General features: G+C 51.5%; 1 protein-coding gene and 2 long non-coding RNA genes across 6 annotated transcripts in view; 1 reads left to right on the top strand and 2 right to left on the bottom strand.

Moving 5' to 3' along the window:
• The window catches only part of LOC125319673, a 107,351-nt gene extending 98,404 nt beyond the window's left edge, over positions 1–8,947 (top strand). The window contains exons 9-10 of one of the 2 annotated variants that reach the window (XR_007200853.1): positions 3,678–3,773; positions 4,335–8,947. This is a non-coding gene — a long non-coding RNA (uncharacterized LOC125319673). Of the gene's footprint in view, positions 1–3,677; positions 3,774–4,331 lie in introns of both variants that reach the window. The other variant, XR_007200854.1, reaches the window with a different exon arrangement.
• On the bottom strand, positions 8,908–12,549 carry LOC125319675. Its single transcript, XR_007200856.1, has 2 exons — positions 12,481–12,549; positions 8,908–9,319 (listed from the first exon to the last, which is right to left on the bottom strand). It is a non-coding gene; the product is annotated as an uncharacterized LOC125319675 (long non-coding RNA).
• Positions 12,550–13,485: 936 nt separating this feature from the next.
• Positions 13,486–20,459, bottom strand: TXNL1 (thioredoxin like 1). 3 transcript variants are annotated; one of them, XM_048291109.1, is made up of 9 exons: positions 20,291–20,459; positions 18,975–19,071; positions 18,297–18,470; positions 17,484–17,606; positions 17,122–17,191; positions 16,638–16,810; positions 16,116–16,220; positions 14,511–14,551; positions 13,559–13,728 (listed from the first exon to the last, which is right to left on the bottom strand). In XM_048291109.1, the coding sequence occupies exons 1-9, from the start codon at positions 20,386–20,388 to the stop codon at positions 13,725–13,727; spliced, it is 885 nt and encodes a 294-aa protein (XP_048147066.1). In that variant the 5' UTR covers positions 20,389–20,459; the 3' UTR covers positions 13,559–13,724. The 3 variants fall into 3 exon arrangements, with proteins under 3 accessions (XP_048147067.1, XP_048147066.1, XP_048147068.1); XM_048291110.1 differs by lacking the exon at positions 14,511–14,551 and having other exon boundaries at positions 13,486–13,728; XM_048291111.1 differs by lacking the exons at positions 13,559–13,728; positions 14,511–14,551 and adding an exon at positions 14,609–15,027.
• Positions 20,460–20,896: the final 437 nt, after the last annotated feature.

The following is a 20,896-nucleotide window of genomic DNA, read 5'->3' as shown; positions in this document are numbered from 1 at the left end:
AGTCCCAGGTCACATCCATCCTCCCACTGCAATGGGAGCGGGGCCGCCTCAGCAGCTCACACAGCACGTGTTTGGGCTAGCGAAGCACCCGGTATTAGCAGAAACCCTAACATTTCCCAAACCCTGCAGAATCAGCCGCTGTTTTCCCCCGGTACCTCAGCCATGACATAAGTGCTCCAAGATGTTCACCAAAGGATTACACATCGCAGTGTGGGCTATCAGTCTGGCAAAGAGCAGCACGAGCTCTGGTATTTGCGAGTGATATTTGAAATCCTAACCCCAGAAGAAAATCGGCAGGCAATAACATCCTGTTTTCCGCGGAGAGCGTCCCGCTTCCCCAGCAGTGGGAAAAGGCTGCTCCTCATTCCTTAGCACGGCATGTAATACCCTCTGCTTTATGCTGCGCTCCGAGCTGGGAGCAAATATTTTTCCAACAACATCACCACATGGAAAGCGTTTTGCACATCTCAAACCTTCCCACCACATTGTTTTGGGAATGGAACACAACCTGCCGGAGCGGGGCCGAACCGTGAGGGACAGCTGAGCTGGCGGCCTTCAACTGGGGACTTTTAGGTGGCATTTGGGGAAGAAATTTTCCCTGTGAGGGTGGTGAGGCCCTGGCACAGGGTGCCCAGAGCAGCTGTGGCTGCCGCTGCATCCCTGGCAGTGTCCCAGGCCAGGCTGGAAGGGGCTGGGAGCAGCCCGGGGCAGCGGAAGGTGCTGAGGGTCCCTTCCCGCCCGCCCCGGCCCTTCCCCGGCCCGTGAGCCAGACTGCGCTGCCGCAGGGAACGCGCCACAAGGTGGCGCTGTGCCCCCGCTTTCCCCTCACGGAGCGGCGGGAAGCGGGGGAGCGCCGGGAGCGCGGGGCGAGCACAGAGCCACGGACCGCTCGGGATGGAGGCGCCGTCAGGGATCATCCAGTCCCACCCCTGCCATGGCAGGGACACCTTCCACGAGCCCAGGTTATTCCAACTTGCCCTGGAACAATTCCAGGGATGGGGCAGCCGCAGCTGCTCCGGGCAACCTGTGCCAGGGCCTCACCACCCTCGCAGCCAGGAACTGCTTCCCAGTATCCCATCTAGCCCTGCCCTTTGTCAGTGGGAAGCCATTCCCCCTTGTCCTGGCATTCCGCGCCTTTTCCAAAATCCCTCTCCAGCTTCCCTGGAGCCCCTCTAGGCCCTGGAAGGGGTCCCAAAACCTCACTGGGGAGCTGCCACATCCCCCATCCCGGGCGCTCCAGGGAGGGGAACATCGGCCCTCTGAGACTGGAATGAAATATATGACAGATGGCTTAAAAAACCTAAAAAAGCAATTATCAAAGGGGAAGGGTTTGGAACATGTCCTTTGAAATCCAAATTTGTTTAGCATTTTTAGCAGCTGAAATAATTTTCGGAGCATCTGATGAGAGCTTTGAGTGCTTCCTTCCCTCCTCTCTCTCGCCAAGCCATCCGTTCAAAGGCTGCCACTGGCACAGCGAGTTCCCTGCTTTATTGCTGTTGGAATTTTTCATTGGGGAATGGTGGAATGAGGGGATGAACTGCGATATTCCCGGCTGAATGTCCTTTTGAAATGTTCCGTGGCTTTGCAGAGGATGGAAGAACTGTACTCTGTGATTCTTCAAACATAACTACATGGGAATGTGTCTCATTATAGCTTCCCTTCCTTCTTCACTTTCTTCTGTTCTTCTGTTCTTTCTCCACCAAAAAAAAATGGGAATTAATCATCTACCTTGTCCATTATCCATAGGAAGTACCAGATCACTGGAAAAATTAATAAAATCCCATACCTGAGGGGTGAGGGAGCACCTGTTTATCACAGGCAGCTGCTCAAGTGTCCTGGTGTTTGAAACTGCTCCAAAACTTCCCCAGGGAATGTGGATGATCGGGAGTTAATTGGCCCCAACTAGCTCCCATCAAGCAGATCCAGGTCATGGAGAGGTTTTCCAGCCTCCCCACATAACCCAGCCACAGGCAAGGGCAATTCCCTGCTCCACCTTCCGCCCATGGGCGCCTGAAGGGTGCAGCCTGACTCTCCATGCTGGGAACCTCTGGAGATGCCTTGCATCCAATGGGATGAGTCTCAGAAAAGAGGATAACAAGGCCCTGAAGGAGATTAAAGTTCGCTCCTTCTGGTGTGAATCTGGAGGACAAACACTCTCTAATCCCGCTCCAAAGGGGAGATCCAAGGCCTTTAAGTCTCTTAAGCCGCGTTCGTTTGGGCTCAGCCGGGAGCTGCCCTCCGGCTCCGCCGCTCCCTCCCGCTGCCAGGCCAGGGGGACAGTGGGGGCTTTGTGCCAGGAAGGGGGCACATCCCAGCAAGGGGGGGCTATAAACCCCCAAATCCGGGTTTTTCCCTGGTTTCAAATCGGTGGGATGGCAGCAAGGCCCTGCACTTGCTTTGGTTAAGGGTCGCTCAATCTCCAGGGATTCCCAGACCAGAACTGCACTTAGAATCCAGCATCATCCCTAGAGAAACTTCACACAGTCTTGGAGCAGCTTCCCAGGTCTGAGATTGTTTTCTCCTTTTATTAGAGCTCTGACAGAGGCAAATCCTGGGTTTCCTAGGATGGAGCTATGAAATAAAGCTGCCTTAAGGAGACTCAGTCAGGAATGCGGAGTGGGAAGTGTGGGGGCGAGTTTGGGAACACGCTAAATCTTTGTGGATTTGGGGAGTGACTGAGATGTGACTCACCCTGGGGGCATGAGGTTCTCATTCAAAGTTTTCATGCCTGTTCCCAGAATTTCCACCAGAAATTCCACAATTTTCACCCCCCCCCCCCCCCCCCCCCCCAGAGGCTCCTGAGGTGCAGGGAGCATCACGCAAAGATCCCTCCCTGTCCCAGGGTCTCCTGGAAACGGTCCCAGATGGGCTGGAAAAGCAGCATCTTTCCTCTGGAAGAGGAACCACCAGGCTGCAAATTGGGGCGCCCGGTGAGCAAGCTGGAAGGTGCTGCCAGGTGTGCGGCTTCCTGCCTGGAACAGGGACATCGGGCTGGAAAATAAACGCGGGAAGGGAGCAAATCCACGGGATGGAGGTGCTGCCAGCGAGCGGGGCTAAGCGAGCGCGGGGAGCTGAAGCGTGGTTAATGTAATTACACATCCACTCCTTGTGCTGCACGAGCAGGCGAAGCAGCACTAATCCCCAATCCGATACCTGCAGGGAGGCCGATCGGGAACAGCTGTTTGGACAACAAGGAACGAGCCGCACGCGCTCCGGTTCCGCGGGCACTGCCAGCGCCCGGCCGCTCCCTCCGCACCCGTTGTAGGAATTAAGCGCTGCTCCGTACGAAATGACAGCGCCTTCTCCCAGAAATCCCGCTGCCGGCTCGTTCATTAGCACAGTAACGGCGTGGCCGGTTTTGGACAGGACTTCTCGCCGATTCCCAAACTCATTCCGGGTTTGGCTGCCTGGGCCGGGCGACACAAGGAGGGACACAGAGCTACGATGCTCTTGTTGCGAGGGGGAGTTTGGGGATTTGGGAGTTACTAAATAAGAGGGACAATCCCAGACACAGCGTCTCCGCCCTTGGATTGCCCCAGGAATGCCCTGCTCCGTGGCGGGGAGGGTGTTTCCCTGCCAGCAGCGGCGGAGCACATTTAATTCCAGAGCCTCTAAGCTCCTTACCACCCCATTACAGTGCTTTAATAACCTGTGTTCTGTTTACACCTCACTCCCAGGTCTGGGACGCTTGTCCTCACCTTCTGGGGAATCATCAGGATGACTCCCAGGATATCCCAGCGCACGCCTGTCCCATGTCTGCTCCCCACTTCCAGGTTTGTCTGTTTGTGGCCATGAGGGAAACCACAAAAAAGCAAAATATTTGTATGTGTCCACCTACAGCCACCTTTCCCAAAGGCTCTTCCATGGATAACACTCTCCCAGGAGTCCATTTTGGAAAGTGCAGGAGGCGTTTGGGAGCTTTTGAGCCCCACCCCCCCCCAAAAAAAAAATCAGTGGCCCTTTAAAATACGGATTTATCAGTATGGCACAAGCTCCCCTAGGATACACTGCCCCAGCCAACAGCTTCCTGTGCCTGGGAAGATTTTCCAAAGGGTTTTCCATGCCTGGGCTTGTTCCAAGTGGAGGACTCTGGGTGAGCAGCAGCTCAAACCACATAGTTTGGAATTTATCAAGTTATGGTATATATAGGGATACTAAGGTGTCTCTCTATAGATATACATAATGTTATAAATATTATAAAGTTATATAGAATAAAATTAGATGTATTATGAAATTATGTTTATTATAACTTAATTAGATAATTATTTTCCACCAAAAAGCGGTGGATATAGGTCAGGGCAGCATCAATCTGAGTGCAGTTTGGTTTTCAGCAGGGATCTGATCAGTTCAGCTGAAGCCGAACAGCGCCACGGCCGCAGAAACAATTCCGAGGGAATGATTTCCCAGCTCCTGGCCGATGGACGTGGTGCCATGTGTGTCCTGCTTTCAGGAATTAATGTCTTCCCTCCTCAGCCACCTACTGCTGCTCGCTTCATTAATGACATTCTGGACACCGCTCCCGAGGGCAGCAAGGGAAGGGAAATCTGGCTCCTGTCTGCATGGCAGTGATTCCGAGGCTCAGGCCCGGCTTCTCCTCAAGCTGGGCTGCAAATGAACAGAATTCCTGCTATTCCTGCTGCTAATAAGGAATCAGGTAAGGCTCTGCTTTCACGGGATCATGGAATGCCTGAATGGTTTGGGTGGGAAGGGATTTTAAGGATCACCCAGTCGCACCACTGCCACGGGCCACTATGCCACACCTTCCACTAGCCCAGGCTGCTCCAAGCCCCATCCAACCTGGCCTGGGACACTTCCAGGGATCCAGGGGCAGCCACAGCTGTTCTGGGCACCCTGGAGCAGATCCTATGGGATCCAGGGCTGGGCCCCCTCTGGAAATGACACCTCCATTTGTACTTTACACACCGGAACCAACGTGACTCCCCAGCCCCAACATTCCAGCTCAAATAATGACTCCCATTAAAGCAGCGACAGCGCTGCCGGATAATGCGCCGAGGATAAAGGAGGCATTTAGAGGATGGAAAACTAATTGGTTCAGGAATCAAATTTGAAAAATGCAGCATCTTCCTGGAGCAGTGGGAGTGCAAACCCTCCGCCTTTAATGAGCTGCCTCCAAAGGAGGCGGATGTGTCATATTTCTCGGGATGAGCTTGCATTAGGAAGCTGCTGAGATGGGAATAGTCATTACCTGCTTCCCACAAACCATTGGCTCCTCCAGAGCAGCGGCCGCCGTTCTCGGGGCTCGGGGAGGGCGTGGTGTGAGCAGGGCCTGGCGCAGCCAGCGCCGCGTGCAGGTGCTGCAACGACTCTTCAGGAGCTACCCACGATGGATATTAAAGGAATTTGGGAACCTCTCGGTCCTGATGGCTCCCATCACATTCCTAATGAGGCTCATTTACTGGGGCAAACATCTTTCCCTCATTATTCCTCTGGAATTCTGTGTACGTGCCCCGGCTTCAGGGGGAGCGAGGCTGCCGTGCACACATGGGGTGACATCCACAGCCGGGATACCGGCATGTGCCGGTGGGAGCAGCCATCCCAGCCCTTGGGAGGGAGCTGGGAGCCACAGCCACGTGCTGTTGGATCAATTTCCATGGGAAATAGATTCCACTGGGATCCTGCCCATGGCTTATTTTATCTTTCCTTACCCAAAGCCCTGGGAAGCCAGTTCAAGTCTGCACAATGTGACCTTGGAAAGTGCAGGAATTATATATTTATATCTTTCCAGCTGTATCCCAGTCACCACCTTTCATCCAGAGGCAGTGGGCTGGGTGGTCACTGAAAACATTCCATTCCATGCCATTCCTGTTGGCAGCCATGGCCACTGAAGGTCAGGGAGCACCTGCCAGCTGGTTTGGAGCATTTGGGAAGCTGCTCCTTTCTTTCCCTCCCTGGTCAGGGAGATGGGAGCTCCATCTCCCAAGCAGAGCACACATGTCCCTGGTGGGCCACCAGGCAGCTGCAGCTGGAGAAGCGCTTGGAAAGGTCAGAGGAATACATTAAACTGTCTCCCGGCCACCTCAGCAGATGCCGCTGGCTCTTCCGTGGCCGGAACCTCGGGCAAAGCTGCCCTGGCAGCCACGGCCCCTCGGCTCAGCCTCCCTGGGGATGCCGAGCGGGAGAGAGTCACCTTGCCCTGGCACAGGGAAAACTGGGCATTTGGCTGCAGGGTGTCAGGAAAAGAGATGGGAGACAGGAGATGGGAGTCAGTCATGGCTGACAGCGAGGGTCACTTATGGGACAGCACCCAGACATGACACTGCTGTTTATCCAGGGCAAAACTCCACTTTGGGAGTTTTAATCCCCCCCTTGGGATTTCTTTTGGAACCCTTGTCAGTTCGAGCCTCAGTGGTTCAGCCCCAGAAATCCTGCTGGCCATTCCCAGCACGGACTGGAGCCTGTGCTCAGGGGGACACCCTGTGCTGGAGTTCCCAAAAAGCACCTGAGGACAGGCAGGGACCCTTCCTGGGACATCCCAATCCTGCCTTGTGCTGGAGCTGCTGGTGGTACTGGGGGAAGACCCCCTTGCACCTGCCAGAGGGGAGCAGAAAGGCAGCTCTGAAACTGGGAAATATTCCTTTAATCAGAAGAATTAAGGAGTAAGAGCTCCAGATCCTGCTTCCAGCTCCGAGTGCGCAGGCTCGCTGGATTCTCCGCGGTGCCGAGGGTTGAGGGAGAGCAGAGTTTGGCCACTGGCTGGAAGAGATAAGCCCTGCACGCTCCTGAATGTGGAACAGGGGTAATGAGGTGATATTCCCGCTGATAAGGAGCCCTCCCCGTTATCAGCAGCAAAGGCAGGTGTTCCCAGTGTTTATGTTTGCAGCGGAACACGTTGCGTGGAAATCGATATTACGGTGAAGCTGTTGTTCCCTATGGAAAATGGAAATCAATCTGTGAGGCTCCCGGGCCCTGGGAGCTGAGTGGAGGAGCTCTGATGGTGCCTTGGAGAATCATGGAATGGGTTGGCTTGGAAAGGATTTGAAGGATCATCCCATTCCACCCCTGCCATGGGCAGGGACACCTTCCATTAGCCCAGGTTGCCCCAAGCCCCATCCAGCCTGGCCTGGGACACAGCCTGAACACCCAGTCAGAGCCAAGCGGCGGGGAAAGGCTCCTGGGATGGGGAGCACCCAGCAAAGGTGTCCACGGCCACTCCTGGGTGGGGCCTGGGGCCGTCCCCACGGCCCTGAACCCGATGGCTCTTTGTGCCAGCCCTCCCCAGCTCCACGTGTTTACATTCCTTCTGCTTAATATTTCTGCAATCTTCTCTGGCATCATCCACTCGGAATTTTTCTCCTCCCACTTCACACCTCGGCAGAGCCTTCTGGTCCCGCAGCAGATGCATTGTGAAGCTTCTCCTTCTCCGGCGCCTGCATATGCTCCATTAAAAGTGTTTGTTTCTTTGAGCTGCTCCTAGTTGGGATGTGACAAAAAAAAACCCTCCCAACTTTTTTGGCCTGGGTTCGGCAGCCCCCGGCCCCGCGCCGAGGAGCTCCAGGCGCGCGGGGTCCCCGTGTCACCCGCCCGCTGCGTGCCAGCGATTTCCCCGTGCTCGCGCCGGTGCCTCCGACGTGCACTGGCACCCAAAGATAGAAATTGGGCTTCTGCATCCCTGCACAGCAAGAACATGGTGGGAGGTGCCAACTGGGAGCACAGAAACCGGGATGGAGCCGTTGCCTAGTGATGGGAAGCGCGGGCAGGCTGGCATTTCCCGCGGCGGGAACGCCAGCCCCCACCTGGCACCGGCACGGGGGGCTCCGAGGGGAGAGGGCACGCGGAGGTCACCCCAGAGGTAAACCGAGGCACGGCCAGCGCTGGGAGGGCACAGATCCCGCCTCTCCTCAGGGATGCCTGGTACCCCCAGGGCTCCAAGGAGCTCTGCTGGTTCCTGCACTGCCACACTGGGAAAACATCTCCCTGAATATCCCAGCGTGAGCTGTGGGGAAGGCTCTGCTCCAGACACCCTGCACAGAGCCAGCAGAATTCCTGCCTGGATTAATAGCCCCACGCATGGATTTTTATGGCATGGCTCTGGCCACAGCTGCCACCCACCAAATAGCCTGTGCTTTTATTCCTGTTGGAAAAGGTGTTTGGTTACAATTCCTACAAATGTGAAGATTTAAAAATAACGGTGTCCTGCAAGCCCTAACACATTTGGGAGTTTCACTTCCATGAAGCATCCCCAATTATGGAATCCCACATCCTTCACAAAAGTAGTATTACAGCGTATTTCAGGATGCTTCCCACTGGGAAGCAGTGCCCTTGTCCCCTCTCTTGTCACCTTGGGCAGGGGTGCCAAGGGAGGGGGTCCTGTCCTGCGTGGGAATTCCCATTTTCCCCATTTCACTCTGGAATCGCACCTGGCAGAGCGCTGCCCTTGTCCCAGACCCCACCAAACAGTCACTGACCGGGGGCAGCCCTTTGGGGCACTGCATCCCAGGGGCTCCATCCACCTCCAAGCCCCACCTTGGCTCCCGACAGCGGGGAGCGGGCCGGGAGCGCCGCCCCTGGCACTCCGTCAGCGCGGCTCCGGCGGCACGAACAGATGCTCTCCCACTCCCGCTGGCCTGGAGGTTGCTGAGCAATTTGGGGGTGATGGATGAGATGCTCCGAGATGATTTCTGAGCGTGCCATGGGAAAGAGACCACCATCCTTCCAGGCAATGGGAATCGCTCCGGAGCGTGCTCTCCACCTGCTCCCTCTGCAGCCCAGGGCTGGTGTCCCTCACTGAGCCATCCAGCACCCGATCCCAGGGATCTGCAGCACCAGCAGCTCCAGAGGGGGCTGGCCTGTCCCTTCCCAGCTCCACAGCCAGCTGGAAATCACCAGTTCTGACAGTATTCCCTCAATATTAGAACAATTCCCAAACATATGGAAGGACTCCACTTAGAGCATTAAGAGCAATGAAATACTCCAGCTGACATTTAATCCATTGAAGTCGAGGATCCATTCCCATCCCTGAGCACGGGGTGAGATCCCTTCCCTCCGAGGCTGTGCAGCACTTTCACCTGTCCGGTTTTCCGCTGCCCGGTTTTCAGGTGCCACAGGTGATTCCGGCAGGGGAACGCCACCTGCCCGCACTTCGGAGGCCCAAGGAGCCGAGGGAGAGGCAGGAGGCCCGGCCTGACATTTGCCAACTGGCTGGGATCCTCCTTGTCGCTGAAAGTCACCGTGCCCCCCGCCGTTCCCAAGTCTCACATCCCATTTTTCCGCTGTCTGGCATGAGAAATGCGGCTGCCGCGGATCCTCCCCCGGCAGGTACCGCTGTCGAACATGTTGCCTTCACAACATGACACGGAGCCTAAAAACTCACAGAGAGACTAATTACTGCAGGAAAATTCCAGCCCCAGCCCGAGTTCCCGGAGCTGCAGCTGACAGCCCGGCCCCGGCCCCGGCTGCTGTGGGCAGCTCTCCCGGGAGGGGCTGTCACCCCGTCCTGCTCCGGCTCCGATCCCCGGGATCCCAGTGGGAGGAGCCCTCAGGAACACCAGCCAGCAGCACCTAAGCCGAGCCTAAAATACTCCAAATTAAAACCTGCCAGCCCTGCAGTTAGAAGCTGCCATCCCTTCTCTCTGCTTCCCAGAAATAATATTAATTCCCATTGAAAAATGGGATTAAATTCATGCCTCAGTAGCTACAAATCATCCTCTGACAGGCAGATTTCATCTGAAAGAAAATATTGAGGGATAATTGATCTGGAAGCTGAGGTATCAGCTCACATTTACCTGGGGGTGTGTAAGAAATGCAATCTAGAGCATTTATATCTGGATAACTCAGATTTCCCTGGAATCGGGAAATAGTGCCACATGAATTCCTCTAAAAAGCCATTTTGCCCAGGAAAATTGCCCAGGGAGAGCCCATTGTTTTCCATGAAATGGGGAGCTGTGCAAGTGGAGTCATTCCATGCTCTGAGCAGAACTGAGGAGGAAAAACATCTTTCCTCCCCTTGGAGCTGCTTGAGAAGTGTAAAAGATTTAAATTCTGATGGTCAGAAATGGGGGAAATTCACCAAAATGCCATCGTTTTTCTGCCTTTTTTCCCATCGACATTATAATGTGGTAATCAGGGAAAACACCTCCAACTTCCTTTCCCTTTTCCTTAATAAAAATAAAAATTAAAAAAAAAAAATTAGAAACTGCCAACGATTTCAGCCCTGGGATGGAGACTTTGGGGCATTTTATCCATCCTGGCACTCTGACACTTTGGTTCCCTGACCTTTCCTGGCCCAAGGAGAAGCTCCAGGACTTCCTCAGGCTCTTCCCATCATCAGCTGTGCACAGAAGGAATCGGAGCCCGGCAAGGGAAGTGTGGAAAGCCAGGCTGGACCACCAGTCCCGGGGCTGGGCTGGGATTACTGGTCAGAGTGGGGTTAATTCAGCACATGGGGGGTGATTTAAGTGTCATGTTTGCAGGAAACAAGGCTTTTGGTGTCTGATCCATGATCCCATGACGATCCCATGCTTGTGCTTCCCTCGGTTCCTGCATCCCAGTGCAGGACTTGGGACTTACAGAGGTATAAATCACGAAAAATGAAAGGGCAACATTTGAAAAGTGAGAAAAAGAAACGAGTATTTCCTGATGGTTCATTTAAGGGGAAAAAAGGCATTTTCCCAGGGAATGGTGTGTTCCGAGCGGCAGAGAGGGCCTGGGGAGCAAAATACACGTTGGCAAGGGAGGGAAAGTCGTGGAGCGAATTCTGCTGGCAGCTTTTTCTGCAGGAAGCCGCAATTGGAGATTTCCCCCAGTGTTAATGACACGGTGTTAGTGACACACCACTGCCTTCCAGAGCTCAGCCACCACGGCTCCTGCTTGCTCGGGAATTTGGGAAATTCAGGCCATTGGGGGAACATTTGGGAAAACAAAAGCCTTCTGAAAAATCCAAATACTAAAAATATTAATGTCACGGGAACTCCTGGGTATTTCAGTTTAAAAACATCAGCAAGGAGATGAAGTGTTTTGGCCATTAAATGTTATTCTACATAGGAGGAAATGCAACCCTGAAATTAAGTGGAAAGGTGTTTTTCCCTTTGCCTTGAGAATCGTTTCAGAATTCTCTCCCTGGAAATTTTAGGGAAAAGTGTATTAAATGCTCCAGAAGCTCTGTGTGTGCTGTCAAGCCTTTGGAATTTGGGGAATAACTCAAATTAAGGGGAACACATGGCAGGAACTCAAGTCTGGCCTGGCCGGGTGCTCAGGAGATGCATGGAAGGTGATTTTTGGTGTCTGGGAAGCTCCACAACCTCCTGCTCTTTCATTTTCAGTCGGTTTTTCAATTCGGAGCTTTTCCACATGGGACATTCCAAGGGGAAAACAACACTTGGAGTTAGAACTGAGGCAGTCCCGGAGACAAATGTGATTAATGGGACAATCCTAGAGACTGGAGGCAGTTCCTGCCATTCCCTGCTCTCCAAGGGCCGCTTGTGCTCCCATCCAGCTGCAGATTCCCAGCACCACCGGCGTCCGACCCGGGGATGTGACATTTGAAACCCTCGGTCACTGGGGGCTGACTTGTGTTCATTTCACTCCAATAACCTCTTTTCTTGCTTGAGGGAATTTTGGTGGAGCCACTCGTGGCTCACCTTTCCCGAAACATATTCCCTAAATTTCTTCCCAAAATAGATACACGCTCACACAGAGCTCCCAATAATAGCCTTAAGTTAATCATGTCCTAATTAATCAGTGATCAGGTCTTATTAAAGCGGGATAACAGAGTTCCTGATTCCCACCTGCATTCCCATCCAGGCTGCCAACACGTGCAGGAGGCACCTGAAGAATGTCGGGATGAATTTCGGGATAAATTCCCTAGGGTGTACAAGCGGCTACCACGGCAAGGATTCGCTTTTAATTAAATTAAAACTCAGGTTTCAGCTACATTATATATGGGAAAAAAAAATCAGGACCCCCCGGCCGGGTTCTCCTGGTATTAACTCAGTTTCTGCGAGGCCGAGGTGCGTTGTCCCGTTCTCCTGCAGGGCGTGCCGAGGCACGGGGGCTGCAGCCGCCCTTCCCGGCCGCAGGCCCAGCCCGGAGCGCCGCAGAACCGGCGCTTGGGATGGCGCGGAGGCTCCGTGCGCCCCGCGGGGTGACTCCGCCGGGCCCGCAGCGCCACCTCGTGGGGACGGGCCGGGCCCGCATCCCGCCCCGGCCTCGCCCCCGCATCGCCCCGGGGCCGTCGCGGCGCGGCTGCGAGGAACCCTGGAGAGCGTCAGGGCCAACGCCTCCCTCCAGCCCTGAAGCGAAAACACCCCAAAATAAACAAACAAAAATAAACTTAAAAAAACCCAAAATCGACCCCAAAAATCCCCGTTTGATGATCAGCAGGTGACCCAGAGGCAGGAGGACAGCGGACACCATCCAGAGACAACCAGTGATGAAATCCACGTGCCCAGGGCCAGCCGGGCAACCCAAAATAAAAATATTCCACATTTAATTTGTCTTTTGTAACAGGAGAATCAAACTTACCACATAACTCAGGAATAAGGGAAATCCTTTCACAAGGCACTTCGCCGTGAGTCCTAGAGGGGACGAGCGTACAAAACCAGAATCAGGAAGTTTTCGTATTAAAAATTATTTATTTCTCTATATAATTCCATGTCTTACATCCCTCCGAACAAAGGAGTGAGGAATTAGGGGCGGAACGAAACTGTCACCACATGCCATCGACTAACACAGCTCCGGGAGCATCCCGGATTGTGCAGGGAGGGTGAAAACAAACCCGCTGCCTCCCAGAAAACACGGCTTTCTAGACAATTCCCTCTTCTGCTTGGAAAAGAATTCCTATTTTAGCAGGAAATTCACTTGGGATGAACATCCAAATGTGCCAAGGCAGAAAAGAACCACCCCACTGTGTCCAAGGAACAGCAATTAGGCCAGGATTTAAGTTTTAATGGGATTTATGTAATTAAAAATGCAGTAAATTTAACTTTACAAAGAGATTAATTATGGCAATTAGACACTTAGCCAGTTTTCCAGGGAATTTACAGAATTCTGTGGATATGGTGCTAATCAATGCCTGATTTACCAACATTAATTTGGTAAATTTTCTTGGAAATGTGCCCTAAGCAGTACAAAAATTCCAATTAAGATGGAAAACTAACATTTGCAATAAATATTCCCTTATTGAAATCAGAGAGGAAAAACATCCAATAAAAGAAGGAAGGAAAAACATCTAATCCCAGCTCTCCTGGGAAACAAGGTCAGGAATTTCTAATAGTAAAAACTTTTGGAACAGTCAGGAATTTGGTGGAAGTTCATGGAATGATGATTTAAAATCTGTGTCCTCTGCTCTGATTTTAAAGGGAAATGGGAATTAAACATGTGAACTTACTCCTATCCAAGAATTATCTGTATTTTGTGGGAATAACAATCCAAAGAAACTCCAATTTTACTTGTATTTAACATGTGACTCTCAGCGGAGCTGGGAAGTTTCAGTGGAACAAAAGAGCCACAATTCTTGGAGTAACAAAATTCAACTTGGCAAAAGTCAGGAATTTTATTTACAAATCCATGGAGGAGGAGGAGGATTACACCAGGAACACACTCCAGCTGAAAGCAATGATTTATTGGAAATGGCAGTAGATCAACCTGACAGTCTCTGGTTATGGTCAAGCAATTATCCAGGAGTTGGAGAGAAAAGTGGGAATCTTGGACTGGGATAAGGCCTTCCAGTGGCTTTGCTTCCTAGTGGCTCTCTCCTTTTTTGCCAACTACCTGGAAGAAGAAAAAGAAATGGGAATAAAGTTGAAAACCTGGGCAGGACGTTCTTGGTTCAGCAGATTTAAGTGCAATTCCCAGGGATCGAGTCCAGACCGTGCGTTCCGGGAGCTCCGGAGGGCCGGGAATCTGGGGATCCCTGCGGGGTTAAGGGCTGGAAAACCACACACAAATCCCGAGTTTAGTGCAGGGACACAGCAAGGCCTCGGCTTGGGGGCAGGAGTTAGAGCTGGAACTGCAGGAGAACACCCCAATCCCAGGTTAAACATCAAGCGTTAACACACTCCAGGAGAAACTCAAGCGGGAAGAACCCCCCGGATGCTCCATGTGAGGCTGTTCCTTCCCCTTGGCACCTTTGAATATTGACCTCATCATGCAGCTCAAACCAAGGAAACCATCCAGAAATCCAGGGATTTCCAGTTATTAAAAACAAACCCCCAAGCCCTCCCAGGCCTGAACCTCATGGACCTGCTGGAAGCATTTTTCCTGCTCCCTCCCCGTGTTCATTCCCTGTCAGGCTGCAGGAGGCAGGAATTCTCACTGTCCAGCTGAGCTCTCTGTCCCACAGTGATTAAGAGCTGCTAGGAAAAGCATTTTTGAAGCCCACGGCCAGAGTTAAAAGTTGGCATTCCTGTAAATTGGTTTATTCCTGGCGTGGTTCCAAACTGTGTTCACACACAGATTAGGCAAAGAAGTGAGGGGAAAAAAGGAAAACCAGAGTTAAAGGATTAAGGATTAGGTATTAGCAAGTATGGAATATCAACGAAAATATTCTATACCAGTCGGAGGCAGAGAGGGACAAGTGGCCCATGTGTATTATCTGGAAAACCCAGCACATGGATATGGATATGGGTATTTCAGCATCTCAGCTCAACCCCGCCCATTTTCTGCCCATCCCATCCCACCTTCCCACAGGAAACTCTTTATTACCCCCCAAGTTGATCCACGGTCCTCCCTTTCCACTGGGATATTAACAAAAAGCCTTGGGGGAGCTGCTCCAGAGCTCCACAGGATTCAATCCAGGCTGGATTGTTAAAGGACTGCTTGGTGTGGCCTTAAAATGGCAAGTTCAGGTTAAAAAAGGAACAGAATTTGGGAAAGAGAAGTGTCTAAGGCAAGATCTGGGGCAGGGAGAGGAGGGGAAAGCTGAGCTGGTGAGTCAGGAAGCGAAGATGCTCCAGGATTTGGGAAGGGTGGGAGCTGAGCAGAGGGAGGGGGAAGAGCGAGGCCACACCAATCCCGTTATTACTTTTAATTTCTTCTGCCTTTTTAGTTCTTTAGGAATGGGGAGTTAAGCTGGAAAACAAACAAAAGGAGTGTTACAAGAACCAAAGCAGCAGCAAAATGTGTCCAAACTGTACTGCAAACGAGCAGGTCAGAGGAGGAAGCAGGGCTTTATTCCAGAGGGGACAAGGGTATCCCCCAGCCAGTCAGTGTTCCTCTGTGGCTCTCCCCACTGCTCTCTGAGGACAGAAGCAGCAGTGTTTTCCCTGGTGGCCCCCTCTCCATCCATCCAAAGACTTCCCTTCTCCTCCAACACCATGTTCAGGAAGGAAAATAGTGTTATAATTACACAGCGTGTCCACGAGGGTGTGACTGAGGCAGGATCACCAGCTCCCAATCCACCCCTGCTCCTGCATTTCTGAGCAGCTCCTTCTCCCCCTGCCCTTGCCAGCACCATTGCAGGGGTGCTGTGTCCACAGACACCTTCTCCATGCAATTTAAAAAGCCACAGAAACCCAACGAAAGCAGATCGAAAAGCAATTCCCATATTTCTAGTCTGGGGAGAACAAGGAAGGTCTAAAATCTATTAATTTTAGAACAGTGGAACAATTTTTTAATGACTCTGAGTGGCAGTGAAAGGCAGCAAAAGCTGTTAAACTCATTTATTAACTTATTACCAGCAGAGAAATTAAGTTTTAAGTTTAGTTAAGATCAAGTTTTGCTGCTAAAAATTAAGTAGGTGCCATGTTGGTGTTAGTGCTTTTAACCTTCTGAAATTAGAGGGTATTTGTACCATAAATTCATTATTGAAGCAGTTTATTTTAAAATAAGCCTTTTTACAATAAATCTTCCAAAAAAGGGAGTCCCAAAATCAAGATATAAACCTCACAGCTATTAAAAAAATGTTGCCTTTGGTGTTTGTAACTTGCCAGCCCCTCACATTTTCAGTTCTTACCACTTATTTTTACAAAGCTGATGATCAAAACCTTGTAGAAAGCTCGAAAAAATCCAGGACAAAGCTACACATTTTCCCTTGGATTCCCAAAGTACCCTGAGCCTGGAATTGTGGCACCACCAAGGGTTTGTTCCCCCAGCCCGTTCCGGAGCAGGCTCAAGCTGCTCCCCAGGGGTGTGAGGAAGGGACTCAGGAAGGAACTCACTCGTTTGAAGTCGTTCATGTTGGTGGCCTGCACGGGAGTGCCAATGAATGTGAAATACGTGATCCTTGTTGTCTCTTCATCACCATGATTGGTCTGGACAAACAACTGAAGAGGCAAAAAAGCCAAAAAAAGGAGTGAAGCTTTCCTCCCCAGATTAATACCTAAAGCATCGGCTGCTCGAGTGTTTGACTTGACCAAAGTAAAGCTTTTTTCCAATTACAGAGGTCTCTGTCCTCTTCATTGAAATAATTACACGGAGAACACTGCTGTTTTCCTGGCAGTTTGTTAAACCCACCCCCCAGCTGGGATGTTCCCAGCTTCCACTTCCCACGTTCAGCCAGCAAACCCAGGACCTAAGAAGGCACCACTTCCCTGGGATCTGACTGAAATTAAATTCAGATCAATTTATTGGCATTCACTGAAGCCCCCGAGACAACTCCTGGGCAGGTCCCTCCCACAGGCTGCAGAATGCTGTGGCTGGCTGTACAGCTCCCTGTGTGCCCTCAGGGAAAAGGGACTTACAGTGACACTGTTGACATTCTGGAATTTTACGTAGCGGAGCTGGATGATCCCATCTTCCTTAATGTCATCCGGGCCCAGCTCCAGGGCCTGGGTGGGTTCGCTTCGTTCCGCTTCCTCAAAATCCATCGAGCGCGGGAGGTTGATGAAGATTTTGATGTACTTTGGCCCTTGCCCTGGGGTAAAAGAGAAGGGTGTGATTCCATATGTGCATTACATTCCACAGGGAATTTCAGAATTCCGTGCCATTATGAAATTGTAGGTGAACAACGTGAGCTGAGTTACTATAAAAAAATAAGATGCATCTTTCAGTGGCTCTCACCTTAAGCCTGGAATTAAATCCAAGTGTCTCTTTGCAGGGTATCAAAGTATAAGTAGTTATATTTGTGTATCAAACGACAATAAATACTTCTATTTGTGTATCAAACCATAACGTGCATATCAATCTATAACAAATTATTCTATTTGCAGCAGACACTTCACTCACCATTGTCTGGCCCCTGAAGTTTCATAGAGTAAAGCTTGACAGGCTGACTAAAAGCTACAGTGATAAGCAGCTGTGGAGGAAAAAAAGCCACAATTAAACACTGGTTTCTTCATTTAAAACCAACTCAGCACAAGAAATAGGGATAAGGGAGCTCTGGAATAAAATCATGTGGTCATTTCCCTCTATTCCACACATTCGGGCCCTTTACATCCCAGCAAAGTACGAATTCTCAGTGTGGAAAGCGGTAACTACAACGAGCTTTGCACCCCGGTTTTTCTTACACCCTCCCAGCCTGTCCCAGAGCTCCTGCAGTCGAATATGCACGTGAATCCAAACAATCCCCTGGAATGTGCGGGCCGCACCTGCTCGTCGCAGTCGGACTCCAGGTAGGAAGAATCTTTGCGTAAACAGTTCTCGAAGCCGTGCTCGTCGCTCTCGTTGAGGCACTCGCAGCCAGCCTTGTTGATGAACGGCAGCAGATCCATCTGGGAACAGAGGCACAGCTGCTCACAGTGGGAACCACGGGGATGGAGGAGCTGCCCTGGGAGTGGCTGTCCCCCTGCACATCCCACAGGGGCAGGGACACACACACACCCCCCCCCCCACCCTCAGGTGGTACCAACACTGAACAGGAGCGTCAGACGTACTTTGCCAGCTCTCCAAGGCGTTTAAAAGAGGGAATTATTGATTAATTGTCAATGAATCAAGTCACAGTCAGCAGGAAGTAATTCCTGTGTGCCACTCAGGGCACGCACATCACCTTTCCCAAGTATTCCTGTGCCATCTTTTTTAGTTTTCATTCTTTCATAGGCACAAAAACACACAAAGGGAACACCTTTAGGACCATCCACTTCAACAAACATTAGGAAAAGAAAGAATGAGACTTTTTTCACTTTATGAAATGTTTGGGAAGACAGGCTGGGATGGCTGAGAAGGAAAAGGTTTATCACAGGACACTAAATTCATTTTAATGACTAGGGAGATTTTTCATTCTTAATAAATGTATACATGTCAGTATTTTAATTTTTTCTGGAAAAGGAAGCCCAGACAAGTGATTTTCTTGGGCAGCTTTGCCTAAAATCCAATTATTTGACTTCAAGTATGTTTGAAAACCAGGGGGTTTTTAACATCCGAGCTACACAAGCATTCCAGTAAAACCCTGGGGAGATACACACGTATCCTTTTGGGATGTCTGTGTCTTCGCTGTTGCCAGGATCGTTCTCCAGGTGCTGTTTGATTTTGTCCTCCAAGCCCACGGCATCTGCTCCCTGGTACTGGTCGATCCGCACTTTGTTCCGGAAGAACAGGAACGTGGGGGTTGCCGAGATGTTGTTGGTGGCAGCCGTGCCCTGGGAGCAGAAGGGAGTCCCCACTCACTGCTTTAGGTCAGTCTCACCCGCACCACTGGGAGCTATCTAGTGCCACTCATAAATCCACTCATTGAATTTTTGCCTTTTTTCTTCAAGAATTGCACCAATATTTGGCTGGAAAGGCTCTTTTGAATTCACACTAGTGCTGTGTTCGATGTCTAACAGTATTATTTTAGCAACACAGGCAGCGGGGGCTGATAATTATTTAATTAATGAATGTGCTTTTACACTGCCCAAAGGAAGGGCAGCACAGCGGGCACTGCAGGAATATTTTCTTCGAGGAGGGATTTTGTTCTCCCAGTTTGGGAGAATTCCGTATTCCGGCTCTTTGTGATGCACCAAGCGCAGCCAGAGCCACAGACACCGCTCGCAGCGTCCTGCCCGAAGGGTTTGCCCTGCAGCTCCCCATTCCCCGCTCTTTTCCCTCCACTTCCCATTGCCAGCCCCTTCCCCCGGACAGAGGGAGGCTTTTGGAGCACCCACCTGGCACTGGTGCACATCCACCTCCAGGAACGTTGCCTGGGGGTATTTGTTACTCAGGGCGTTGAAGGCGGGCGCGATCCTCAAGCAAGGGCCACACCTGCGGAAAAAGTGACACTTCCACTTAATTCCACTTTTCTTTTATTTTTCAATGCCTGCCCCAAAGAGAACCAGAGTATTCCTGCTCTTCCTGATATCCGGGTGTAAAAATACCCTCCCTACCTGGCTGCCAGCTGGTGATACAATGAAGGATGACATTTAGGAATCTGCAATTTACTGTCTTGCAGCATTTTTACCACAGTCCCGCTCAATAAAGTGTTACAAAGAAGGGCAAAATCAGCAAAAAAATACTATTTACAAAAAAATCGTATAGTTAGTCTGTGTTACCACCCGGGAAAAGATTGTATTTACAGGTAACTTAAATATTTAATGGTCAAAATGTGTCAAAGCTTCCGGGATCATAAAATTCTTCCCACAATAAATCTCATTTACACCTGTAACCAGTTATTCCGATATTTATTTGGCCTTGAGAGGACAGAGCTGGTTTCTTTTGATTGAACTGCATTGCCTTGGCTGAAAAAATGTCTTTTTTACTGTGCCAGCAAAAGTGTAGGAAGTGCTCAGCTGCACCAATTCCTGTAAAGGGATATTCTCACCGGGAAACAGAAATGAAAAGTGAAATCAAAAAAACCCGATGCAGAAAAGTGGCAAAATCCCCCCCAGAACTAAGAGGCAGCAGCCAGACAATAATGCGGTGCCCTATGAAGCCCCAAACCCTCGAGATTATCACTGTTCTCCCTAATTTCCACAGATTAAGGGGAATAATTCAGTTGTTGAGGTTTCTTTGGTGACAAATTTATCCCGATTTCACCACAGTTGTAACTCCCTGCTGAGGAGGGGAACAGGGATTATCCACTTGTCCTGGGAAAACGGGGTGAGGAACCAGCGAAGTCTTATGGGGCCAAAATACGTTTTTCCAAGTTTTCAGGTGTTTTTAGTGCTGAATAAAACATTAAGAACCTTGTTTCCATCCGTTTCCTGCTCTTTAATGGGGCTTTAAACCGGCGCAGCCCCTGCTCCCTCAGAGCACCTGAGGGCTGGCGGGTCCGCAGGGCAGCGGGTTCGGCGGGAAAAAATGGGAATTTATCCCAGGAATTGGGAACACGGTGCTGATGCTGCGACTTCACTGCCGCGCTACGGAGCGTCCCTAACGCTGCAAACCGCGCCGGGGAACCGCGCCCGGCGCGTTCGCAGGAACCCAGAATAAAAACACGGGAACACCGGAGCCCTTCCCGGAGCCGCGTCCCGCCCTCACTCACCCCCTCATGGTGAACTTCACCACGGCCAGGCGGGAGCCGGCGGCGCTCAGCTCGGGCTGGAACTCGGTGTCGTTGGCGATCACCTTCACGCCCGCCATGGCCGCGGGCCCCGGTGGCGGTGCCGGGTGCGATGTGCAGCGTCACGGCGGGCAGGACGCCCGGCATGCACCGCTGGGACGAGCGCAGGCGCGGCCGCGCCGCTCCGCTCCCGCCCGGCCGCCGCCCGCCATCTTGGGGCGGGCCGGGGCGGCAGCGCCGCCATCTTGGGACAGGGCAGCGGGGGACGCGGTGATGCCGCCGGCGGCCATCTTGGGTAGGGGAAGGGCGGGAACGGGCTGATGCCGCCGGCGGCCATCTTGGGAACGGGCAAGCGCGGGAACTCCGTGAGGGGAGACGCGCCTTTGAATTTTAACATTAAAAATTTGCTCCTAGTTTCGTCATTAACTCGTTTTTTGGTGACGTTATGAGGATTACGCTTTTCTCTTGCAGGCAGAACTGATGTCAATTTTTGCCAGCTTCCTTAAATTATGGTTTTTAGTAAAGCCAATGTGTCGCGATACTGAAAAGAATTCTGAAATAAACGCTGAAGCGAAAAGGGGGGAAATA

Source organism: Corvus hawaiiensis, chromosome Z (genome assembly GCF_020740725.1).
Source record: "Corvus hawaiiensis isolate bCorHaw1 chromosome Z, bCorHaw1.pri.cur, whole genome shotgun sequence".
In the NCBI taxonomy this organism is placed as follows: domain Eukaryota; kingdom Metazoa; phylum Chordata; class Aves; order Passeriformes; family Corvidae; genus Corvus; species Corvus hawaiiensis.
This window is presented reverse-complemented; position numbering and strand designations above follow the sequence as displayed.

Excerpts from the sequence above, each read along its gene's own strand:
- TXNL1 (XM_048291109.1), bottom strand. The coding sequence starts at position 20,388 with ATGGCGGGCGTGAAGGTGATCGCCAACGACACCGAGTTCCAGCCCGAG. Across the intron at positions 18,471-18,974 it reads TGGATGTGCACCAGTGCCAG|GGCACGGCTGCCACCAACAA; the intron begins GTGGGTGCTCCA and ends TTCTGCTCCCAG. Across the intron at positions 17,192-17,483 it reads AGTCCGACTGCGACGAGCAG|CTGCTTATCACTGTAGCTTT; the intron begins GTGCGGCCCGCA and ends TTTCCTCCACAG.